The 24,126-nt window shown below is 39.1% G+C and overlaps 2 protein-coding genes and 1 long non-coding RNA gene across 7 annotated transcripts in view; 1 reads left to right on the top strand and 2 right to left on the bottom strand.

Moving 5' to 3' along the window:
- Positions 1–2,202: 2,202 nt before the first annotated feature.
- LOC120442136 lies at positions 2,203–3,151 on the bottom strand. Its single transcript, XR_005614505.1, has 4 exons — positions 3,120–3,151; positions 2,856–3,037; positions 2,542–2,680; positions 2,203–2,437 (listed from the first exon to the last, which is right to left on the bottom strand). It is a non-coding gene; the product is annotated as an uncharacterized LOC120442136 (long non-coding RNA).
- A 1,274-nt stretch (positions 3,152–4,425) lies between these two features.
- LOC116326379 (glycerophosphodiester phosphodiesterase domain-containing protein 5-like) lies at positions 4,426–20,965 on the top strand. Of its 4 annotated transcripts, XM_039618364.1 has the most exons (17): positions 4,430–4,514; positions 4,739–4,892; positions 5,884–6,070; positions 7,816–7,919; positions 8,111–8,204; positions 10,011–10,070; positions 11,455–11,553; positions 11,657–11,750; positions 12,242–12,387; positions 13,051–13,133; positions 15,447–15,597; positions 16,128–16,352; positions 16,482–16,639; positions 16,767–16,914; positions 17,878–17,960; positions 18,110–18,189; positions 19,598–20,965. In XM_039618364.1, exons 3-17 carry the CDS (start codon positions 5,915–5,917, stop codon positions 19,678–19,680), a joined length of 1,764 nt encoding a protein of 587 aa, XP_039474298.1. In that variant the 5' UTR covers positions 4,430–4,514; positions 4,739–4,892; positions 5,884–5,914; the 3' UTR covers positions 19,681–20,965. The 4 variants fall into 4 exon arrangements, with proteins under 4 accessions (XP_039474300.1, XP_039474301.1, XP_039474299.1 ...); XM_039618367.1 differs by lacking the exons at positions 17,878–17,960; positions 19,598–20,965 and adding an exon at positions 17,961–17,982 and having other exon boundaries at positions 4,427–4,514; positions 18,019–18,110; XM_039618365.1 differs by lacking the exons at positions 18,110–18,189; positions 19,598–20,965 and adding an exon at positions 18,019–18,081 and having other exon boundaries at positions 4,427–4,514; positions 17,878–17,982.
- A 1,516-nt stretch (positions 20,966–22,481) lies between these two features.
- The window catches only part of myo7ab (myosin VIIAb), a 47,570-nt gene continuing 45,925 nt past the window's right edge, over positions 22,482–24,126 (bottom strand). For both annotated transcript variants that reach the window (XM_039618594.1, XM_039618593.1), the window contains 2 exons: positions 23,902–24,021; positions 22,482–23,424 (listed from right to left, as the gene is read on the bottom strand). In XM_039618594.1, coding sequence (XP_039474528.1) covers positions 23,332–23,424; positions 23,902–24,021 — 213 coding nt within the window. In that variant the 3' untranslated portion in view covers positions 22,482–23,331. The remainder of the gene's footprint in view (positions 23,425–23,901; positions 24,022–24,126) is intronic.

The following is a 24,126-nucleotide window of genomic DNA, read 5'->3' as shown; positions in this document are numbered from 1 at the left end:
GGCCACTTTATTAGGTATACCACACTAGTACCTGGCATAGATTCACCAACATTCTTTGAAACACACACAGATTGGTCAGATGAACATCCACCATGTTAATCTCCTGTTCCCCATCCAAACAGGTCAGTTCTGATCCTACCATCCAAATGTCACAGCAGAAATGGAGGCCCATCAGATCAGGCAACATTTTTCAGATCATCTTCCTGTCCAGTCTCGGTGAACTTGCCTTTGAGCTTTTTTAGCTGGCGTAGTCTTCTGCTGCTGTAGCCCATCTGCTTCAAGGTTCTACATGTTGTGCATTCAGACTGCCGTCTTTCTATCGGCTCAAAGTAGTATGGCCATTGCCCAGAGAGCTGCCACTCGCTGGATAAACCCCAGCAGATCAGCAGGTTCTGAAATTCTCAGACCAGCCTGCCGTGTGTAGTCACCTTTCCGCCCCATTCTGATGCTTAGTTTGAATTTCAGTAGGTCCCCTTGACCATGTCTATGTAAGACTTGCATAGATGATGAGAAGTAAGTAATAATTCTCTCCAGCTGTGCTTATCTCTGCTTCACAGAGTGAATGGGTTAAAGAGGAATTTCCCCACGGGGATCAATAAATAAGGTATACATTATCAATATTTGCCCCCAGTGTTCCCAAAAACACTGGATAATTGCACCAGGGGGCTGCAGTTACACTAATGCAATATAAAAATGGAGTACACTGACATTGAGATGTAAGACTTGCATAGTAAGTAATAATTCAGACAGAAATAATATACAGTCTGTCTACATCCCACTATCCCTTCTCCAGCTAGTGTGGTGATCCGTACTTCTGTTTTCGGTACCAGCTCCCCTTACAGGCCTCCTGTGTCCACAACCATTATGCTCAGACATAATCATTGCCCATTATGCTAATTAGTAAGATAGATAAGATAGTAGATACTAATTTTACCAATCCCTGTAATAAGGGCAAAATGATCACATTTCTACTTCCGGACTTTCATCAATTTCACACACACACACACAGGGAAGACTGAATTCTTGGGGACTGTGCAGCGGTTGGACTAATGAACCTCCAAATTCTTCACTTTCACTTCAAATCAACAACCAACAGGACATTGATCCCAAAAGCACAACAAAACTATTTTTGGAATGGATAAAGCCAGATGGAACAGCATTCCCAGAGACCACACCCACACACCACACACAGTGTGGAGGAAGAACTATGTTTTTGGCTGCTTAACTGGTCACGTCCTGGATGTCGTGCAGTGGCTAAGGGAAGACTGAATTCAAAATTGTACCAAAATACAGGAGAGGGCAGAAATTCATGGCCTGAAGACGTTTTGATGTAACAAGACAATGATGCTCAAAGCAGATGGTATAATAGAGTGGCTGGGAAAACAATACAATTCTTGTTTTGGAGCTACCTTAAGGTTAGGATGTGTTGATGCATGCTCAATCACCCAGGTAAGTAAATCCCAAAACGCTACGTCCAGATGAGCAGAATCAACCTTTTGGGGCTTAAGGTTAGGACAGATTTTTAATCAAGATGCTGTGGCATGATCTGAAATCCGTAACTCATTCAATCAAGAGATCGCAAATAACTGAACCTCTTTTAATCTCAAGTCTGACGGGCAGCAACATTGAATGTCTGGAGGAAGTTTGCAGTGTTGGACATCAAATAGACTTTAATGACCAGTTTCCCTGCATTTGACATTTGCATCCTCACATGATGTCTGTAAAAGCTCAGGCCTGCAGTACAAAAGTGCTATTACCATGGTGGGATTAGTTGGGCCGCTGCTGCTTTGGTCTTGAATGCAAAATGAGCTATTCCATCCATTAATTACCATTTGATTAGCATTTCAGCGATGGAAAGAAAATGAACTTTGACTTAAAAAAATCTGCTCAGTAACATCTCATCAACCTCAGCTTTACTTTGTAGTAAAGGCTGAACTCAAGCTGCTTTACACTCTTAAATTTTCATTATGTTAAATTAAACTAGACTGCCACAGCAGCCATTTCTACCATTGTCCTTCACATGCTACTTCTTGTGATCTGCCTGACTTGGCATTTCCTATTTGTGCAGAATTCGTTAATATTTACAAAATCTGTCCTGCAGCTGCAGTGGGAGTCTGTCCACCCAGTGGGAATGAAAGTTCAAGTAAAACGAGATGAACTACTAGACATTTATTCTGTTTATGGTGTAAAAGCAGCTATTTATCTGCTTTAAGAGGTTCATGTAAACAAAGCTCTATCTGCGGGCTGTAGATGTTAGTGAAGGAATCACTTTGTTTGGGCTTTAACTTCACTTGACATTCAGAAAGCAGAGTTCCTGTCTGGACCGGAGGGATGACACATTAGCCATTCAGGGGGCAGAAGAGCTTGATGAGATGGAAAGCATGACCAGACTCAGGGGTGCACTGCAATCCGATGATATCTCTGTACACACTGTTAACTGTTTCATTAGGAAAAAATGAATCAGGATGATTTTTCTCTTCTTTTCTGCTCTCTTGTATTCAGAATGCATTCACTCCTTAGTTGTGCTGCTGAAGGACTCACCTCTTGTCCCTCCCCTAGGGTTTTTATGCCATCTATTTGTGTCATTAACTTCTGTCTTCTCTCTCGATGTCTGTGTGCCCTTTTCTTCTTATTTACATTCACCTCCAGATGAAGCAGCTCCTGACCCTCACTGTACTTGCTGCTCAAAGATCATCGATTGTTCACTTAATAAAACTAAAGCACCTTAAAGCAACTGCTATGAACGCATGCAAAATCAATAAAATTGAATTTCTACAGGTTTGCAAACAGTTGACCAACTACACAGATTTTCCAGGACTGTTCATTAACATTTGAAGGAAAAAAGACGTGCTCACCTAAGTTTCTCTTCTGTTAGTTAATATTTTGTCATCCTTTATTGTTAAAGAGGTTCAGAGGAAGCAGGAGCTTCTTACCATCATGGGCTCATCCGATCAGAATGAGAATGAACAGTCATCACTTACAGGTTTCTCATTTAACTGAATAATCAGTATTAAAGGACACACATGGACTGCTAACTCTGAAAAGAAACAAAATGTGATTTAAGTCACTCATTAACTTAAAATAATATGGGAACTGAGGAGACCCAAACAAAAACTCACCTCAGCTGACGCCCCATGTGGGAGTGAAGAAAGAGTAAGCTGTAGGTGAGTGCAGTCCTTATATAACGGGTGACAGGTGAGCGCAATTAAGGGCAAGCACCAAACCCGATCAAATGTGAGGAAAAGAAACAAGGTGAATCTGGTGAAGTGAGTGAGTGTGCTGAAAGGTGAGTCTTTACAACATTTATCATGGTTTCCTCATTTTTTATTTTCCTATAATGTAAAACAAGCTGAATATTTGTACATTTTTATGTATAAAATAATTAAACAATAAATAGTGGGTTTGTCTTTCTTGACCAGGATATGTCCTTCAGTACACATATTAAAGAAATATGTAGGACTGATTTCTCCTCTTTGTGCAAAAGAGTCTCAGTGTGACGCTAAAAAACTACTTCATGCATTTATTACTTCCAGGCTGGACTACTGTAATTCATTATTATCAGGATGTCCTAAAAACTCCCTGAAAAGCCTTCAGTTGGTCCAAAATGCTGCAGCAAGAGTCCTGACAGGGACTACAAAGAGAGAGCAGATTTCTCCTATATCGGCCTCTCTTCATTGGCTTCCAGTTAAATCCAAAATAGAATTGAAAATCCTGCTCCTCACATACAAGGTCTTGAATCATCAGGTGCCATCTTATCTTAATGACCTTATAGTACCGTATCACCCCATTAAGACACTTCGCTCTCAGACTGGTGGTTTACTTGTGTGTCGTAGAACAGACACCATCTCTACTTTTAAGGTTAGGCTTAAAACTTTACTTTTTGACAAAGCTTATAGTTAGGGCTGGATCAGGTGACCCCAAATCCTCCCTTAGGCTGCAATTGGCTTAGACTGCTGGGGGCTTCCCATGATGCACTCTCACCCGTTTTCACTAACTATGTGTTTATACACCTCTCTGCATTTTATTATGAGTTATTATTAATCTTTGGCTCTCTTCCACAGCATGTCTTTGTCCTGTGTTCCTCCCCTCATCTCCAACCAGTCTCACCTGGTTCTGCTGGAGGTTTCTTCCTGTTAAAAGACAGTTTTTCCTTCCCACTGTGGCCAAAGTGCTTGGTCACAGTGGGTTGTCTGATTGATGGGGTTTTCTCTTTTCTCTGTATTACTGTTGGGTCCTCACAATATTGAGCGCCCTGAGGCGACTGTTGTTGTGATTTGGTGCAAAATAAAATTTAGTTCCTTTACAATAACTGCCCAAATAAATGTTTGGAAATAGTTTATTTATTTATTTATCTACTCGTTTATGGGATCTGTGCATATAAAGCCAGCCTGCAAACCAAGCTTCCTTGGGATGACGATGATGATGATGGTCGCAGTGTCTTTCCACGACTGCAGCAACAGGTGGCGGTGGACGACACAGAGGTGCAGGACATCAACAGCACCCAGAATAAAGCAGTGAGACATTTACAATCTTCTCATTTCCGTGTTAATTTCAAAATAAAACCGCTCTGTTGCATTAATACTGGAAAATATTTACAAAATATTCTCGATACATATAAAATGTCGCTATGGAGTGTAAATTAAAGCTAAGTGGCGCAAAAATAAATGCACAAGATTGTATAGAATTGTTAACATCCTAATGCAGACGTTTAAAAAAATGTGTGCCTGTATTTTTGAAGGCAGTGCCTTTCCTCTGGTCCCCGTGTTAGTAATTCCCGCTGAATTGACGCGACTTCGTTATCCGAGGCCACCTGCTCCGGACGACCACCGAGGAAGAGCTGCACACTGCGGCTTCTTCTCTGCCGTTTACCCGGAGGGAGAACCGGCCTGGAGGTAGGAGATCTGTCCTTACGACGTAACAAAAAACAGGCTGTACAGTGTTTTTGTAACGATCCGCTGCTCGCCTGAGCCCCGAACAGGTCCTCAGGTCCCGTTCTTTGTTTAATGGAGCGTTCATCACCAGAATGCGTTAAATAAATGAACCATTCTAATATTTTCATGCTGGTTTGCGAACGCGCTTAGTGTGTTTTACTCATTTAGCACTTTTTTTGATGAATTTGAGTCTAAGTCTTTTATTCGGCCACGATACAACACACGAAGGAAAGTGTTAAGTGAATCAAAAAAGTGAGATTTGAGTCGGATTAAAAGTTTGCAAGATTTAGCACCATAATCCCAGGATGCTTGTCTTTAGTTTCGTGATGACTGGTGGATTGTCATGTCATGTTTTTATGATTTCCAAGAAGTGCACCCATGACAGACAATCTGGCATGAAATGCCAGTAATCCGGAAATCAGGAAACCATTGTTTCTTTTTTTAATACTTGAATCAGTTTCATCTGTCTTCACTTTATTTCAGTCAATACACAAGTGCACTGTAAGTAAATCTGTCTTAAAGGGGGAAACACAACTAGTGAGACTTTCTTTGTTCTCCTGTAGTGATAATGACCCACTTGAGTATCATATGTGAAGAAGCCTGCCAGTGATGGACAAAACAGACCAGTGAGCTGTGTAACTTTAGCTTTCTGGGAGCTGAGCCCAGAGGAGTTAGAAGGTTTCTCAGTGTTATCCTATTAAAAAAACCCCCAAAAACCAAAAAGACAGTAAATAATGAGCTCAGGTTTAGCTTGCACACATTGTGTGCTGCAATACACCCTAAAAGTGATGCTATAGTAGCTATTGGACAATTTCAATGCAAACTTAAGACCCTTTTGGCTTCTGTTTGTACCCGTTTTACTTGATTCGCCTCTTTTCTGATGTTTTAGCTTTAATTCGAATTTGTCTGGTTGTCTTTGTTGATTTTTATTTCTGTGTGTGCGTTGGAGCAGGATGGAGGCTGTGGCAGTGTGTGTATGAGCCATGGCGTCCACAGTGTCGCAGTGGTTTCGTAGCCTTCGTGTGAAGTTGCTGCAACGTTATGAGCACCAGCCTTTTGTGTCATGTTTGGCTGGTTTGTACGGATGCCAGTGGAGACACAACAAGAGGAGTCAGCCTGAAGGCTGCTGCTGCAACAAGGTCAGGAAGCAGCAACACGAGAGCCACTGTCTGTTTATTATCATTGGAATTAATGAATCAGACTGTGGTTAAGTTTACAGGAGTTTCAATGTTTTGGGGGTTTTTTATTTTAAGTTCCAGCGGTCTTACCAAAATAAAAGTCCGGGGAAAATGAATATTTTGGAATTTATTTTTGAAAGATTCAATATAAGAAATCAGCACAGAACTCTAGGCCCTATACGTAAGCGTCTCTGTGGCCCCCTTTCTTGAGTCATACAGTGCTCTGAAAAAGCATTTACCCCCTTCCTGTTCTCTCTCTCTCTCTCTTTTTTTTTTTTTTTTTTGCATGTTTCAGATCATCAAACAAATTTTAATATTAGACAAAGATAACTGGAGTAAATAGAAAATTCAGTTTTAGGGAAAAAAAGGTATCTTAATCCACAAAGGCTCAAATATATACATACATTCACTGACATATTTGAATAAGTGGTCCTAAAGGTTCAACAGTGTCCTTTAACTTGATAAGGCCAAGGCCTATTAACTTCTAATTGGTGATCATGATTGACTGCAACTGGTAGTTCCCAGCATAAAAAGGATCTGATTGACAAATACCCAAAACAATAGAGAACTGCAAGGAAATCCGAGGTCTGGAAGAAGATCCAAACTGTCACCTTTAAATGTGAGTAAACTGGTTAGGAGGGATGTTCAGGAACAATCCAGGAACCACCAGGGCTCAAGGCTGTCATGGGCTTTTAAACCTGAGAACACTGTAGCAAGTGCCAAGCATGGTGGTGGTAGCATCATGCTTGGGGACTGTGCAGCGGTTGGAATAATGAACCTCCAAATTCTTCACTTTCACTTCAAATCAACAACCAACAGGACATTGATCCCAAACACAAAACAAAACTATTTTTGGAATGGATAAAGCCAGATGGAACAGCCTTCCCAGAGACCCGACCCCAACCCTTTTGAAATTTTGTGGACTATGCCTAAAAGCCAGGTCTGTGCAACAAGTTCAAATGAACTCAAAAGAGTCGTCAAATATTTACCCAACAGAAACTTGTTGATGGATACCAAAAGGATATAGTCGAGGTGCAATTTGCTAATGGAGATTTAACCAAATATTAGTAGGAGTCTATGTGTATGTTTGAGCTGGTATATATACTTTTGACTCTGTGGATTAGAGGAACACACCCAAAAATTGAAACCTGTGCACCCAATTCTGAGACATTGTCTTAGGAAAGATAGAGCATGTAAATCACTTAAAATATGCTGAAAAAATGCAGAATAATTAAATTTAAAGACACATGTGTTACACATTATGTGGTCAACAACATGAATTTTATTGTCAAACCAAACAGCAAACAGGAAAAAACACTAATAAATCATCGTGGGAGAATATAAATCAGCTGCAGTTGGAGGAAGATAAAACAAATCAATAAAAGGAAATGAGGTAAGGGTGACGTGTATTGATTCTTTGTTTTGTTTTCTGCAGTTATTGACTTCAGTATTTGCATTTCTACAACTGTAAAAGTCACCAAATGAGAAATCATTTTCAAACATTACAGTTAAACAACTTTGTTTCACTTTGTTATTGTGCTGATGCTGAACAGAGCTGTCCAGTTGGAGCCCCTCTGTCTCTGTAAAACTCAGAGGAAGTCTTAAACTGTCACAAAAACAGAGCAGTAAACAGTGCGGGGGCTGGATTTAACTCGGGGAATAACAAAAACAAATTTCTGTCATTGTTTCGTCTCCTCTGTCGTCAGTTGGAGGGCGCCAGCTTTGCTGTGCTTGTGGCGGCTTTCTGCTTGACGCTGCTGTTCCTCTACTTCTGGGGCCAAGCCAAGAACGACTACAATGACTTTGACTGGTGGGTGGAGCGACTCCTGCACTTGTAGTACTGTTGTAGGTAAACATAGAGCTGTCCACATTAATCTGCTGCAGGAATCATTGGTGCCAAATTTATGTTCATATGTCTTTGTCTTTGTCTTTGTTGACTCAACATGTAACAAACGTTTTTCTGCCTTCATGTCTGTTGTGCTTCCTCTCCTTTGGCTGAAGGTTTAACTTCGGGAACCTGGGCTTCTGGTTCCCGTGGTCTGTGGTGCTGCTGGCTGTCGCTGTGGTCTTCTTCACCTACGTCACAGTGCTTGTGGTGAGACACAAACTACTTGTCTTTTTAGCTGATTCGATAATTTATCCAAGTGGTGTCATCGTTTTACTGTTGATTCTTTTTATCATATTTTTTAATGTTTTTGAAAAGTTTTTTAGAAAAAAGTCTTCATTTTTTTAACCACAGGTTGTTCATGTAAGTACTCTTTCATATTTTATTGATACAACAGTATTAAAACATAGGAACTTCAATCACTTTTAGTAATTTCTTTCAAACACAAATTTGAAGCAACCGATCGATTGTTTAAAACCTGAAAAATCAGGAAAAACAAAAGCAAGCACTTAAATATTGTATATATTTAATCCACCATCACTGAAATTCATTTATCTTGTAACTTGTAACTGCAATTGTTCGCTACAGCAGCCAGAGTGAATGTTTCCGCCCAGGAAACATTCACTCTGTTGAAATCCTCTTCTTCAGGCCCTGCACCGACTATACAGGGAGAGAAAATAATTAGCACTCTGGGTGTACCACTCACCCCAGCTGATGCCATGCCCTTAACCATCCTACCCTATCTCTCTCCCAGAAATCATACCCTCCACCCACCACAAGTAGACACATGGGAAATCGATTGATCTGCAGCCCCGCAGCAGTTTTATGCTGGTGTTTTCACTCATTTCTGCGCTACTTTGACATTTTGACACCTTTGCTTTGCTGCAGAGAGTTCTCATAAATATGCAGGAAAAGCTGGGAGGCTGTTAGTCATAAAGTGTGGAAACATGGGAACCAGTAAGCCTGCCTTTGTTCGTAGTACAAAATTACACCTATCAACGCTTCTACACACTTCTGAGGTCACTAATCGCTCCTGTTTGGGATTTGCATATTTTCCCTGTACTTCTAATCCTCCAGGTAGGCCAGCTTCCTCCCGCAGTCCAAAGGCACGCTCATTAAGTCAGTCATAAATCGGCCACAGGCCAGTGAAACTGTGGTAGTCAGTCTTTGCGTGAGGTAGTCTAGTTATGTAACTTGCCTTTCTGTTTTCTTACCCCACAATCAGTCCCTGGTTCTGCTGGAGACCTCCTCCTGTTAGCAGGGAGTTCCTCCTCCCCACTGTAAACATGAAGGGGTTCTCTTTCTAGCACTGCAGGGTCTTTATCTTACAACATAAAGCTGCTCGAGACATCTGCTGCGAAGTGGTAGATTAGAAAGCAAGTGCGTAAATGGTTCCAATGTATAACTCCAAACTGATGTAACACTTTCTTCTTCTTCATGTGCAGATGAGATACATGTTAGTTTCAAAATTTAAGTGGGTATTTGTAAATTTAAAAGAAACAAGATTCACTGTTTGTGTGTTTGCTTTAAATCGACGAGCTCAGGAGAACCTGGCCAGATCATAAGTGTGAAAGCATTTTTACAAAGGCAATAAAAGGTCAGGTTTTTATATAAACTCTGCTCTGGCTGCTTTAAACTTTTCCAAGCGCCGCCCTTATGCAATCCTGTGACGTTCCTGTGTGCAAGAGTTTTATGTTCTCATCTTTAAACCCATAACCATGCCCACTATGTTATGCTGTTATCTTCTGTCCTTTACTGTTTCCTGTGCTACAGGAAAGTTAATGATGAAAATAGTGCAGAACCAGAACACAAAGAGCACAAAACAGGCCTGTCTGAACACAAAAGTCAGTTTTATTATGGGAATTTTAAAGCCAGTACAGAAATGCGGGCCCTTTGGTGAATGCATTTATTAACTATAGCTCACATAGACTTTGAACTATTCCTCAGACTTTGTCCAGAAGGTCTCATCATCTCTTCCTAAGTTTATTTTGTCTGTGCTTTTCTGTCTCTCTGCAGCTGCTGGCTGTGTGCTTGCTGTCAGAGGGCCAGAAGCTTTATTTACACTGGAGTCACAAGGTAACTCAGTGATGTCTCTCATAGTTTTTATGGAATGTCGGGTGAATGCAGTGTCACTGGAACTGGCCAGCAGCTTTTTCATAGATTTTTTTTGCAGACTTCAAATTCAATTCTGAGCTCAGACATGCATGTCTGCACAGTAATTATGGTGGATAATTACTGTGCTCGGTCTTAAAGGGACTTTTCTTTATTTTCTCTTAATTTCCTAAAGTGGTCATGAGCAATAGTTCTTCATGCTTTCTGGAGGTCTTTCAAAATTCTTCTTTGAATGCTGGCTGACCTGACATGTCCACAGGGATTTTATTTATTTTTTGTTAAGCCACTTAACATTGACCTATGAATCAAGCACAGTAAAATCACCCAACACATGGGGTTGATCTAGTATCTACACATAAAAGAACCGATTTTAAATTATATCTCCTGGCACTTTGTTACTAGCAGCCTGTGGCAAAAACATATTATTTGTGTCCCCATTACTTTAGCTGGATCTGTGAAAAATTCCAAAGATAAAATAGTTTCAGTGTCTGAAAGTCATTTCCTTAAGAAGTAGGGAAAAGAGAGAGAGATAAATCTGGACCTTCAGTCGATTCATCGACTGCTCACTTAAGTCTTATCAGAAAAAGTCTCAGTGAAAGGGTGGCTGTAAAGAAGCTGTTCTTAAGGAAGGGTAAAAAGTCTGAGGTATGCCACATTACACAAGAGTTGGACTGAAAATTAGTGGCAACAGGTCTGATGGAGATAAATTTTTGCTTCAAATCGTCAGTAAGTACAGAGGAGGTCAGGAGACAGAGACGACAGCGAGTGTTAAAACACAGTGGAGGCAGACAGAAAGTTTCAGCATGGCAATGATACCAAACACACTGCTAGTGCAGTAAAAACATAGTTGGATAGAAAAACACACAGTGGAAAACTATGCGTCATGGATTGGCCTTCCCAGAGGCCTCAATATTATTGAAGTAGTGTAGGTTCATCTTGATGTATAACAAAGGCAGCCAACATCTAAGGAAGAGCTTTGAATGTCCTTTGAGACGCCTGCAGAACTGTTCCTGTTCCTGACTGCTTAAAGAAAATGTACCAAATATTGACTTTAAAGCTTGTTAGAATTGCACAAACTCTGTTTTTGTCGTATATACTGTGGTTCCATGTTTGTTGTTCTCCTTATATTCAACCAGACATCATCTGAAAAAACTTTATGCTGAGAGCTAATCAGTACCCTTAAAATTGACCTGCTAATTCTTTTCTCTGAGCTTATTAGGATGTTTTATTCACTGGATGAAAAAATCACTAGAATGAATGAATTCTAGTCAGTGTTGCCAAATGAAAATGTTTTCTATCGATATGAAACATTTTTCATATTTCTACACTTTGATACTGTTTCTTGCAGATCGGGATCCTGGTGAGCCTGACGGTCTCCGTCATCGCCATGGCCGTCTTGTCCAACCTGTGGAGTAAAGAATGGAGGACGCTGCTGCTGTCCTTCCAGGTGATGCTCTTCTTCTCCTCCGCCAGCCCTTACCTTGTTCTGTGTGATTTCCACTTCTCATGTTAGATTTTACTAGATTTTTTTTTCTCTTGTTCCTGACCAGATAACAGCACCTTTCTTACATGTGGGTGGAGTCTTACTGATGACATCACTGGCTTGGCCTGTTGCTTTGCATTTCTTTCGCATGAAAAGCAGAGGTGAGTCTCAGACATGCTTTTAAAATGTTTGTTTTTATTCTGGTATATGAAAAGATGATAAACATAAAAACTCATATTTAAAGTAAAGTAAAAATTCTGTTTCCAAGAAACACAACGCAAAAAAAGCACAATATAGGCAAAATACACTCAGCAGACACTTTCTTAGGTACACCTGATCAACTAACCAATTACATTAGAGCAACTCAGTGCATTTAGGGGTGTAAAGATGCTTAAACTGAGCATCAGAAAGGGGATTTTAGTGACTTTGAGTATTTCAGGAACTGGGATTTTCCAACTCATCCAAACGACTTCACAACACTTCATTTTCTTCTCACTTCCACATCCATGAACTGTGAAGCAGGTTAGATAAATACTGAGGGGGAAAAAAACACGCACAGAGATTCCTTCATTTATTAGTTAGGATCCCTCAGTGTTTTTAAAAATATCTCTCTCTTCGTGTTTATGCTTTTTATTGTGTGTTTGTGTTTTAGTACGGCGAGGCCTGATGATGGCCGTGTACCTGACCGTCTTGTTGTCCCTCTACTTGGTTCCCCTCGGGTTCTATTCTCCTTGTATCAAAGAGAAGGGGACCCTGGGCCCTGCACCGGCTCTCATTGGCCACAGAGGAGCCCCTATGGTGAGCAAAAACACAGTTACTGCTCTGTAAAACTTTAAAGCTTGAACCCCTTTTTAGCTTTGTTTTTCCATGATGCATTCACTAACAGGAACCAGCAATGGAAAATTTGACTTTTTCTACAGAAACAAGACAAACTTTAATTAGGATTAGGGTTTGAAGTACAGATATTTCGCACATTTCTATTTATTTATTTATCTTATTTATATCTTCTACTACATAGATGATTTTTATATATTCCCTGTTGTGTCCTTTGTCTTTTCTTAATTCTTCCTGTATACTAAAGTGAGAGAGCAGCAGTATTTCAATTGTCCTAGTGTCACTTATGACAAAGTAAAACAGAGAATTTTTCTTTCTTTGTAACAGAAATAAGCAGATTTTGATTTTCTTTTTGTAAACAAACAGTTACTATTCATGAGAGTAAAGGATTTTTTGCATGCTGTTGTAAAATTCTTTGGTCTGTAAAAGAGTTTTAACCCTGAATGTGACACAACATAAATTAGTGTAATGTGAAATATGTTCTCGGACACCGCTCAGGCCCTGAACTGACACAAAAACAAAGAAAAGCTCAAATCCTTCCTGTGTGTTTTGTTCAGAGCTGAAAGTTCCACGCATGCACTGAATGCTGCTGCAAGTTGCTGTTCACTGTTAATTCTCATTCTGCAGCTCGCTCCAGAAAACACCCTGATGTCCTTTGAGAAGGCGGTGGAGGCTGGGTGTGACGGTCTGGAGACGGATGTCACCATAAGGTCAGTGAGGAGCTCTCTGCGAAAGCATGTGTGTTCATTTATGGTACAATGGCCCTGAGAGCCCAGTGCAATGCAGCCTAAACAGTATTTAGAAAACATGCTGCAAAGTGACAAAGCAATCACATGTCAGCAGCTTACTTTTTCACATAATCGCTGCACAGTCACAGTTATTGTAAAACACTTTCAAAACTCTACTGAGCAGAGTACCCTGGGCTTTATTATGCAAATGGCGTCTTACTTACTTTGTTTTATGTGATTTTTATTCTGTATTTATTGCTCATTTAGTTACTGTTATGTAAAGTGTATATTTTGAATAACTTATTCAGCACTTTAGACAGCTGGGGTTGTTTAAAATGTCCTATAGAAACAAACGTGGCTTTAAAACCGCAACCAAATACGCAGATGCTGCAGAATCAACAGTGGGCGTGGCCACCGACTGTCTCGATTGATCATGTGACCAAACATTTGTGGATGTCTTGCCATCTTGTTTCACTTCCTGTTAATTGTGGTGTTTTGTTTTCTGCTGATGACTGATGTGATTTCAGATTAACATTACATAATGTGAAATTCTGTAATTGCAACAGCTGCAACAATGAACCACAGTCTTCTTTATCTAATAGTATAACATTTATGGTTCCTGCAGCGTTGGCTCTGTTACTTTTGGTTCTTTTTGAGGCAGACACTTTTCTACAACATGGTATTTAATTATGTGTAAAGTACAGTCAGATCCAGTGACATTTTTTGTAGTTTTGCTTCTCTAAACCAGCTCAGATTTAAAACCATTCAAGATGTGAAGTACCAAAAGTGCTGCATTAACTGTTTAGTACTCAGATCCATTTTTAAATGCTGTTTGTTGGATATGAGGGAGGCCATCATTAGGCTGAAGAACCAAAACAAACCTACCAGAAAGACAGAGGAAAATCTTTAGATTTTTAGATTATTTCTTTGGTTAAGAAAAACAACTTCCCAACATCATTCCAAGAACACTTTAAAATTTTTAAATCTGTTGACCTGTCATTGTCAACGCCTAAAATCAAGAGACACCTTCATGAATGGAAACACAGATGGTTTAGAAGAAGGTGCAAACCACTGGTTACATTCAAGAGTTGGAAGGCCAGATTAAACTTTACGAGAAAGCATTAAAAAATATTCTTTGGACAGATGAAGCAAAGATTAATCAGAATGATGGGAGTTGAAAAGCATGGAGAGGCAGAGAAACAGCTCGTTGCATCCTCTGTTAAACATGGTGGAGGCAATGTTATGGTATGGGCTTGTATGGCTTCCCGTGAAACGGGGTTGTTGTGTTTATTGATGATTTCACTGCTGATAGAAGCAGTAAGATGATCCTGAAATGTACAAGGCTGTACTCTCTGCTGCAGAACTGATTGGACGGTGCTTCATGGATAAAGACCCAGTCATACTGCAAAAGTACTCCAAGACTTTCTCAAGGAAAAGAAATGTTCTTCAATGGCCAAGTTAGTCATGTTATCTCAACCCAACAGTGTGCGGTTTTTCAGCAAACAAGATCATTGACTGGAAAAAATGTTTTTACAATTTTTAACCTGAACTGCCATATTTTATAGTTTAAACTTACCTTTGGATTTGATTTTACAATTGCACTTAAAGAAGTCTGCCAACTGATAATTTATGTCTTTTGTCCTGTTTCTCTCTCCTCACCCCCTAACCGGTCGTGCCCAGCGGTTGCTCCTGACTGAGCCTGGTTCTGCAGGAGGTTTCTTCCTGTTAAAAGGGAGTTTTTCCTTCCCACTGTCACCAAAGTGCTTGCTCATAGGGGGTCTTCTGATTGTTGGGGTTTTCTATGTATTATTGTAAGGTCTTTACCTTACAATATAAAGAACCTTTAGGCAACTTTTTTAATTGATTTGGACGTCACTCATTAATAAACTACTACTATAAGTGTTATCCCTTACATTTACAAAAAGTATTGTATATTAAAGTCGAGTATAAAGAATAGGAATCAAAGTATCCAATAAATCCAAGGATAATCAACTTTTTGAGGAATTCACTGGCATTTTAAATTCCCCAAGTTTGTCTAATAGTGAATGTAAAGTATTGATAAAAGTATTTGAGCATTTGAGCCAGGAGCTCTCTACATACATGCTGTCATGACATTGTTATGTTCCAGTTCTGTTTCTAAAGACAAGCACTGAAAACCAAGCACTTAGCCAGGTCTCAGTTAAGCCTATTAAACTTTAAATACAATAACCTTTCTGACGAGCTGACTTTTCTGTTTCTAAAAAGCTCCCTGCCCCATTCAGAGTCTCATTCTGTTGTCCTGTCCTTGTCCTCTAGTTTTGATGGCGTGCCTTTTCTGATGCATGACTACACTTTGCAGCGGACCACCAACATCCATGAAGTTTTCCCAAACCGGACCAATACTCCAGCTGCCAGGTTTACCTGGAATGAGCTGGAGAGCCTGAACGCTGGGGACTGGTTCCTGTCTGTGAGTCTGACATTTAATGACATGCATTGTGGGGTCAGCTAATAACCTCTCTGATATTCTTTTACCTGCTGTTTGCCATAGATGGACTCAGAGCACAGCTGCTAATCTTTTCTATTTAAATAAGCCATTTGAAGTGTTTTGCGCATGTCTACCTGAGAGCACACACTGGGGCAAACCCAGGACATGTTGGAGAGATTGCATCACTTGGTTGGCCTAGAAATGTGTCCCAGAAGAGGGTTAGAGTGGGAGGAGGTAGCTGGGGAGAGGGAACCCTGACCCAGACTAGAATAAGTGGCAGAAAATGGATGTACAGATGTAATGAAATGGTAAAAAAAAGATATTTTGTTTCTTATATTTGAGGTTTAAGAGTGTTACTATAACTACAGGATGGAGTTGAGCATGTTTGGACACAAATGAATTCCTCATGACAACAGCCAAAAATGGAAAAAAATGAGCTGGCCAATGAGAAGCATATCACATGTCATGTGAAATCACTGTATTGATTGGTTATTGATGGTCACCCCCTGCAGCACAACCCATTTGGCACGGCTGGCTCTCTGGACGCAGACGACCGACAGCGAGCTGGAAACCAGTCTGTCTGTAGCCTGCAGGCCTTCCTCCAGCTGGCAGCTCAGACGGGCAAACTCGTGATCTTTGACCTCTATCGCCCACCCAGAGATCACCCTTTCAGAGACACCTGGATCCAGCGCACGCTCGAGGTCATCCAGAACGAATCATCCATCCATTCCTCACAGGCGAGGCTTATTTTGTTCTCTAGCACCAGACTCCACTGTGAAATGTTGTAATTTAACATTTTAATGTTTGAAAAGAGTGCAGTTACTGTGAGTGAGTAGTAGGTAACACCTCTTGCGTGCCATATCTAGGTGCTTTGGCTGCCATCAAATCTCAGAGCTCTGGTCCAGGAACTCGATCCTGAGCTCCAGCAGACTTCAGGCAGTCGGCTCCCTCTAGAGGAGCTCCAGAGTAACCACATCGTCAAACTCAACCTGGACTACACTTCCATGTCCGCTGAGCTCATCAGGTAACAAACTGTGTACACGTGTGTGTGTGTGTGTGTGTGTGTGTGTGTGTGTGTGTGTGTGTGTGTCTGTACTGTCCTCCTCCTTGTGTTTAGTAATAGTCATGACTTTCTCCTCTCCTGTGTGTAGGGAGTATGCTGCAGTAAACATCACCACAAACTTGTATGTCATCAGCCAGCCGTGGCTCTACTCTGTAGCCTGGTGTGCTGGAGTGCATTCAGTCACCACCAACGCCCCCCAGCTGCTCAGCACTATCGGTTCCCCTTTGTTTATCATGGTGAGCTCAAGCAATGCGCTTCATTTCTGACATCGACCTGTTGCCTCTCTTATGAAGTTTTCTTACTCCAGAAGCTTTTATTTTGAAACGCCTGACCTAGTGATGGTACCATATAGTTAGCAGTGGGGGGTAAGGGTGTCAATTTTGAGGTAATTTGGATGAGGTGCGGTTGTAGTATTGTGTAGTGGGGCTTTACCTTTTATGGTCCAAGCTGCTGAAGCAACCTACCAAATCATATCAGTCATCCAGCATAATCAGTGATTAAACCAAACTTATAGCACTCCTATTTAACCTTCAGTGGTCCCATTTCTGGTTTTAATGATTATTTTACCCTATTCCTGCTTGTTTAATGGATTGCAATTTTTAGGTTCTAATAATTGTTCATGCATGCGTGTTTTAAAGTGTCCTGCTGTTGAGTGTTTTATGTTTTTTATCTGTAAAAACACAACGTACACCGTTTATATCGTGAGCTTGTGCTACATAAATAAAGTTTTGCTTGCTTTTGCTGTAACATTTGTTTCTTAAATGTGTTTAGATGACTAAATAGTGTACTTAAAGCACATCTGTAGCATGTTAAATTATGTTAAAATACAGATTATTACATATCATTGGGCAACTCTTTACCAGAGAGGTGTTGAAATCTTTTCAAGTGTGTGCTGGGCTTTGATTAACTTTTGATATTTATTTTTCTAGTACTACAGCCGGCAGGCCTCCTGGTCGAATAAGTGCTTGGTTACGTTAACTTTCAGCACCATCTTGTGGTAGAAATTAGTACTACAAGCTTTAATCTGGGAACCTTTTAAACCATATTTGAACACAGGAATTTACAATTATTATCAAGATGATAAAAGGAATGATAAAATGAACTGTGAACTTTTTGCCTATTTATTATTGTTTCATATATAAAAGATAATAATATTCACCTGTTTGCTTCCACACGGTCTCTTCTGATCTGCTTCTCAGAGTCCCGATGAGTATAAACTGATGTGGATTCTTACTGATCTGATGTCCTTTGTGCTGATACTCCTTATCTTCTTCTTCCACAGGTGGAAAACACACACACACACACACACACACACACACACACACACACACACGCACACGCACACACCTACCTTGCATCCAATACATCCAACCTGTATTCTGATGTAATCGCGATGTTTCGCTCTCTATCAAGATGAAAATGTGTTTTCAGATGGAGAGAGAGAGAACTGGCCTTCTGCACAGGCAGCAGGATCAAGATGGAAGGTGGCACTTACAGCAAATTTAAAAAGGGTAACTTGCCATAAAATAAACAGCAGACTTAAAAAAAACCTAAAGGAAAACTGGAGTCTTAGATATGTGATGCACACAGACATTTTCATCTCTAGGCTAAATTAAAATCACCCCATTGTGAGTAAACAATGAATTTTTTATCTGTACATTATATTAAAAATCTGGTGTTTAAAACCCCATAAATACATCAAATTAAAAAATCAACTAAATGGAAATATTACCATCAGATTGGTTGATATAATATAGTATATATTGGAAAATTGCCATTATAAGGTTGTTTACAGACTTAAACTGATTTATTTTCTTACAGTATAGGTTTTCACAAAGATTTAATTATGAGACGAGGTATTAGCCGTACACTGTAATTAGTGCAAAAGAAACCGGTCTAACATCTTATTTGCAATGCAAATGCAATGTTTATAAATCAGCAATTGTTTTTTACAGTTGCAAAATGTTTTGGGGGAGTCCTGCGGTAATACAATGTGACGAAATTAGTGTGATTTGTGATTATTTCTCATCTACCTCCTGCAGTTTAAGGAGCTGGTTTGATATTTCACACTGAGGACTGAATTAGAGGACTGAAAATGTTAACAAGCAAAAACAAAAAAGAAAAAAACACAAACAAGTGTGTGTGTATAATGTTTCCAGCTTTTTTTTCATGGGGGTGTTTGAACTGTTGGTCAGAAAAACCAAAACATCTAAGATGCCACCTTTGGCTCAGAAAGTCTAAATGAGATTTTGCAGATTAAATTATAGAAAAATACTTTTACATTTTTGTTTAATTTTATAGTTAATTTTATAGTTTAATACACTCTTTAATAACTCCATGACCTTTTCTATAGCACCTTTCATTCCATATAAAGTCAATCAGTACGTCCCACCTTTACCTTCATACTAAGAAAATATTGGACTCATTTTCATATTATTCATGTTTTTCCAGGATTTTTTGAGCTCACTTAAATATGGGAGATATCAATATGAAAAAGTTTTTTTTAGGGCTAAAAAACACAGTTCAAAAAATAAAATGCAGATAAATCAGTTCCCACTGCCACAATATGTTTATCATATCCTGAGAATCTGCGTCTTTGGAGCTAAAAGAGGGCACCCAAACACATGAGATATCACTGGAAAGGCCAGCATGTCCTCTATTGAGCACATCAGGACTTATTAGGGTAGCTCAAATAAGTCAAAAGATAGAAATCTTATGAGGATATAAGTAAGTGCATAAAAATGCCATATGTAGCAACTTAACTTAAAAAATGAAAATTCATATATGCAAATTGAAATTTAATATGGGGGGTGGTTCCACAATGATTTTTCTGGTCCAGGCTTTATGGGGCTAAAAACCCAACATTTTGACTTATGGACAGCTAATCTCTCTTTCTTCTGACTGCATCTTCTCTCTCAGAGCTGAGTGATATCTGGTCGGTCTCCAGTGGGAACTCGGCAGCGGAAAAGACGCCCAGCCTGGCGGCTGTAACAGAGCACTGATGTCTGCTGAGCCTTCGAAGCCAAATCACACACTGCCAACCTCGAAAAACTTCTGTGTCTTAATGAATTAAAGTGGCTGAAACAATGCCTCACTCTGTATTTATCTGGTTTAGCTTTTAAAATCATTTTACCGTTAGACTTCAAATGGTTAGCAACAGCTAGCAGCTTAGTTTAGCTTAACATAATGACTGGAAACACAAGGGAACAGCTAGCCTGGCTCTGGCTAAAGCTAATAAAAATCCAGTGTCTTATTAGTTTGCGCTTGTTTAACCTTTCCCACTGCGGGCGTTTTTAGTCAACCTGATTTTAAATTCTTTTTACAGCTTTATAATAAACCAAACTCCTTATTTATAATTGCCGTTGAACTATTATGTTGTTCCTCCTACATACTATTATAGTGATGCTTATATTAAACAGTGTCAAATAATCAGGCGGTCTAGTAATACAAGCCAAAAGCTCAGCCTTCAGAGCAGTTGGCTCAACATGTTAACTTGCTAACTTTTTTTCAGTGGCAGAAACAATCATCCATACTAATTTGGTCATCTTGGGCATGATGGGATGTAAGCAAAGCTCCACCCACCTGCTGTTCAAACCTTCCGTTTGTAGTAGTGAGCCAGTCAGAAGACAGTTGGTTTAAGTGGGATGAAGGTAAAACGGCATATGAGATATTCTAACAGAGAAATTACAACAACTTAACTGTGGAGCTGAAAATGAGCCAAATAGGACCACATTCCACAAACTTTAACTTTTGAGTAATTTACAGGTAATGAGCATTAACTGAGTAGAATATACATTTTTAAGGAGAGCTAAAATACTGTGGAGAAAATTTTGTTTCAGAAGTGTCACAGGTGTATGGTATGATATTGAGTGCTTATAATTGCTTGCTTCATTTCACAAACAACAATTTTAACACATTTGACTATTTAAAAATGTGTATGTTAGAACCTGAATAAATAGTGATAATGTACGTACACATGTTTAAGTTAAACATCACAAATCAGATCATTTTTGCATTCAAATAGCTTTCTATAAAAATGATTAAATTCTTGCATTTGTACCTTTATACCTGCTCATAATCTTGAGTACCCCTATTTGTATTTGAAAGAGATTACTTTTATTTAAAATGTTGTAATTTATACATGATTGTAAGGATATAGCTTACAAGTAAAAAAAGAAAAGAAAATTGCAACATTTTAGATGCCAGAGAATTTTTCCTGCATGATCAAAGACATCCAAGTACCAGCTGTAAATAAACTTTAATTCTGATATTAAGAAACCAACCACACAGGACTCTTTGGAAAATGTTATTTATTCATTTCTACAGAATAAGATATGTGGTCATATGGATGAAACTATTTCTGTTTCATAAACATCATCCAGAACAAACGTAAGTCCGTTATGATTTACAAATTAATACTAAATTCATATATTAAAAAAAAAAAAGAAGAGACAAATACGAATTATTCACCGGCTACAGTACACATGGAAACACTGAAAAAAAAAAATCCCTACTGGATACAAAGAGTGTTTGAACTTTGTGGCACACACACGGGATGCTAACGATGAAGTAAAAGCAACTATACTCGTATTTTCTCCGAACCAGTGCTACGTTCAAGTCCAGATAGTGTTCACAGGTTTGGAGATTGTTCCTGATGTGGCTGAGGTTGACTGCAAAAATTGGCAAAGTGTAACAAATCAATCAAATGAAAGAAAAAAAAAAAGGACGACATCTGAAACGTAAAATGTTTTTTAAAAATGTCAGAACGTTGATTTAATAACCTTGGAGCAACTGTAAGCATAAATAAGAACACTACCTACAAGTTAAATAAACAAAATGAACCAGAGGACTAATGCTATGGGGAGATGTTGCTTCAGATAGCCATAGTTAAAAGTAAGGGATGAATGAAGCATCACAGAATCTCTTGGGATTATAAAGATTTGGCTAGAATAACGGCACAAATTAATCCATTAATTCAAAAATAATGCAGCATCATTTTGACTTGACCCGCAGTCAGTCCAGTGGGGTTCCCAAGGTTCAAGTAGAGTCATCATTGATATTTATTAGTCCTTTATTTATCTAAAAAAATCTCACTGAGATTAAAAATCTCATTTACAAGAGAGACCTGGCAAGTCTTAAGTCTACAAACTTGTGAGTTGTGTAAATATCAGATTTCTGATGTTATTAGTTTGCCTAAAAAAATATTTTTGTGATGAGGTTAGTGGCATTTTCTTTTGAGCCAACTATATTAGAATAGATGCTCTGAGGCTGTGGGTGCTACCTGTAAAAAAACAAAAATATGAATCTTTTTAAAAATGAATTTTCAAAAAGTGAGGCGGAACACCTTTACAAATTTTGAATACGCAGATAAAAAAGTAGCTCCAGAGAAAATTCTGCTCAGAAAAGGTTTGGAAACGTCCCTAACGTCATCAGAAAAATATTTTTATGACCAAACTAGAGGTACAGAGGTAAAATTTGGCAGTTTTTCTGTGAGAATTATCATTATTGTAGTATTATTGAAGGGTTTGTACCTTACAATATAAAGCGATTTGAGGTGAGAGTTGTTTATTTAAATGAACTGAACTGAATTTAGGAAGTGTATTACGATCCTTGAATTTTTCAATGGAAAACAGACGGTGAGACTGGGAAACTTTCTTATATTGGATCATTTTTTAAATGTCTGTAAAGGTTCTCAGTCATCCAGGAGGAGCTTGGAAAGAAAAGCATCTGGAGAAACTTAAAGAAGTCCAGATGCTTTTCTTTCCAAGCTCCTTAGATCAGTTTCTAAAGAATGACTCTAAATTGTATAAATTGGGATTTTGTTCATGCCTTTAGGATTCTAGTTGAACATTTATGCCATTTTATATTCTTAATGAATTATAATCAAGAATATGATCTATACAATAGAAGCAATTCAAAGATCTGCAAAATAAAAACTGTTGATTTGACACAAGAAGTGTGCAGGCATAAATCTCGTGCATACCTCTCTGCGTAAATATCACCAGGTTCAAGATAGCAAGATTTCTTTGAGACTTTATGGAAAAGTGACCAGGATGCTTCTTCAGATTTGAAACCGGCATGTTAAGATGGAGATTAATAGGACAGAAAATGATGATTTCTTTTCTAACAGAAACACTAAAAATGACTGGCTCCAGGTTTTAAATGTAGTGTTTTAAGAATTGGTTCATCGCTGATGCCAAACAAGACATTTAACTGTGCTCCCCTAACACAGTTAAACAAGAACAGTTGCATTCATCACTTTCAGCCTATGCAGGACCAAGTTCCTACTTAGTGACACTTTATAAATACAGGCCCAGCTGTTTCAGTGCAGATGTTAATAATATAAAAATCTTTTTGCACACTTCAGTCAAGACATGTGAAAAGTGGTTTCACTGAAAGTTGAACTTGTCAAACTTTACAGCACAAAGAATAAACGTCACTGCTAATCACTGCAATTACACAAAGTCCAGCATCAGGAAAGAGTAATTTAAAGGCAGCAGGTGAGTTTTAAGACAGGACCGATGTTATAGTGTGAAAACATTAGAGCGTCACAGTCAGCCATTAGCGTGTTTACATGTTTTTACAGTGTTGTGGGTGTGGGTGTTTGTGTCCAGCTTTGATCAAATGGGATCAATGACTTTCCAGCCTTCTGCTCACTTGCTGCTGCCCCGGGACGTTCGCTGTTTGGTCATCGTCGTCAGCATCTGGCTGATGTAAGAGGTCAGGAGGTCGTCCATTTTGTAGCCCTGATGGATGAGAATACATTGATGATTGCTTTGTGGAATGTGCGGCTCTTTTCACTGTATAAGGATCTATTATTATTCACAGAAGCTCACTGATTTGATTTTCTCATAAGTTTTCCTGTGACGTTTGAATTGTTACCTCAACCCTTTTCTCTCACCTGTAATTAAGTTTGAAGTTAAAAAGAGAGCACAGGTAACCATACAAAATCGTTTCAGACACCGCACTCAAAAAATACTTGATTACACATGAAATAAATGAGCGATTCAAATGTCAACGCAAAGATTTTGCTTCCTGCAGAGCGTAATCTTGTTGGTGCGACACGTGATAAACGAGAGAGTCTACGGAAAAGACAGACAATTAAATCTGCTGGCACGCTGCTTTCACTGCTCAGGCTGTGCATAATTACATTAAAAGCAGCTTTGCTTGGAAAACTAAATGCTCACATTCTTTGTTTCATGTTATAAAAACTAAGAGCTCACCAGGGAGGTTTCACACAGCAGCTTGCTGCCTCGCACCAGGTTTCCGATGGTGATGTGAAAGTACGTGTTGCCGCTGCTCCAGTTGGAGATCTTGGTGAAAGGGTGAGTGATGAGGATGTCCTACAGGAAATTTTGATAAGCCGGATAAGAGAATAATCCTGTGCTCAAACTCATTCAAATTAGCTGAGCATAAACTTCACATACAAACAAGTATTTCCAGTTTTA

This window comes from Oreochromis aureus, linkage group 10, assembly GCF_013358895.1.
Source record: "Oreochromis aureus strain Israel breed Guangdong linkage group 10, ZZ_aureus, whole genome shotgun sequence".
Taxonomy (NCBI): Eukaryota; Metazoa; Chordata; class Actinopteri; order Cichliformes; family Cichlidae; genus Oreochromis; species Oreochromis aureus.
The sequence above is the reverse complement of the archived record's forward strand: the minus strand, read 5'-3'. Positions and strand labels throughout refer to the sequence as shown.

Coding starts and splice junctions, on each gene's coding strand:
- LOC116326379 (XM_039618364.1), top strand. CDS start 5,915: ATGGCGTCCACAGTGTCGCAGTGGTTTCGTAGCCTTCGTGTGAAGTTG. Junction 11,554..11,656: donor CGCTGCTGCTGTCCTTCCAG/GTGATGCTCTTC, acceptor GTTCCTGACCAG/ATAACAGCACCTTTCTTACA. Junction 15,598..16,127: donor CTGGGGACTGGTTCCTGTCT/GTGAGTCTGACA, acceptor CACCCCCTGCAG/CACAACCCATTTGGCACGGC.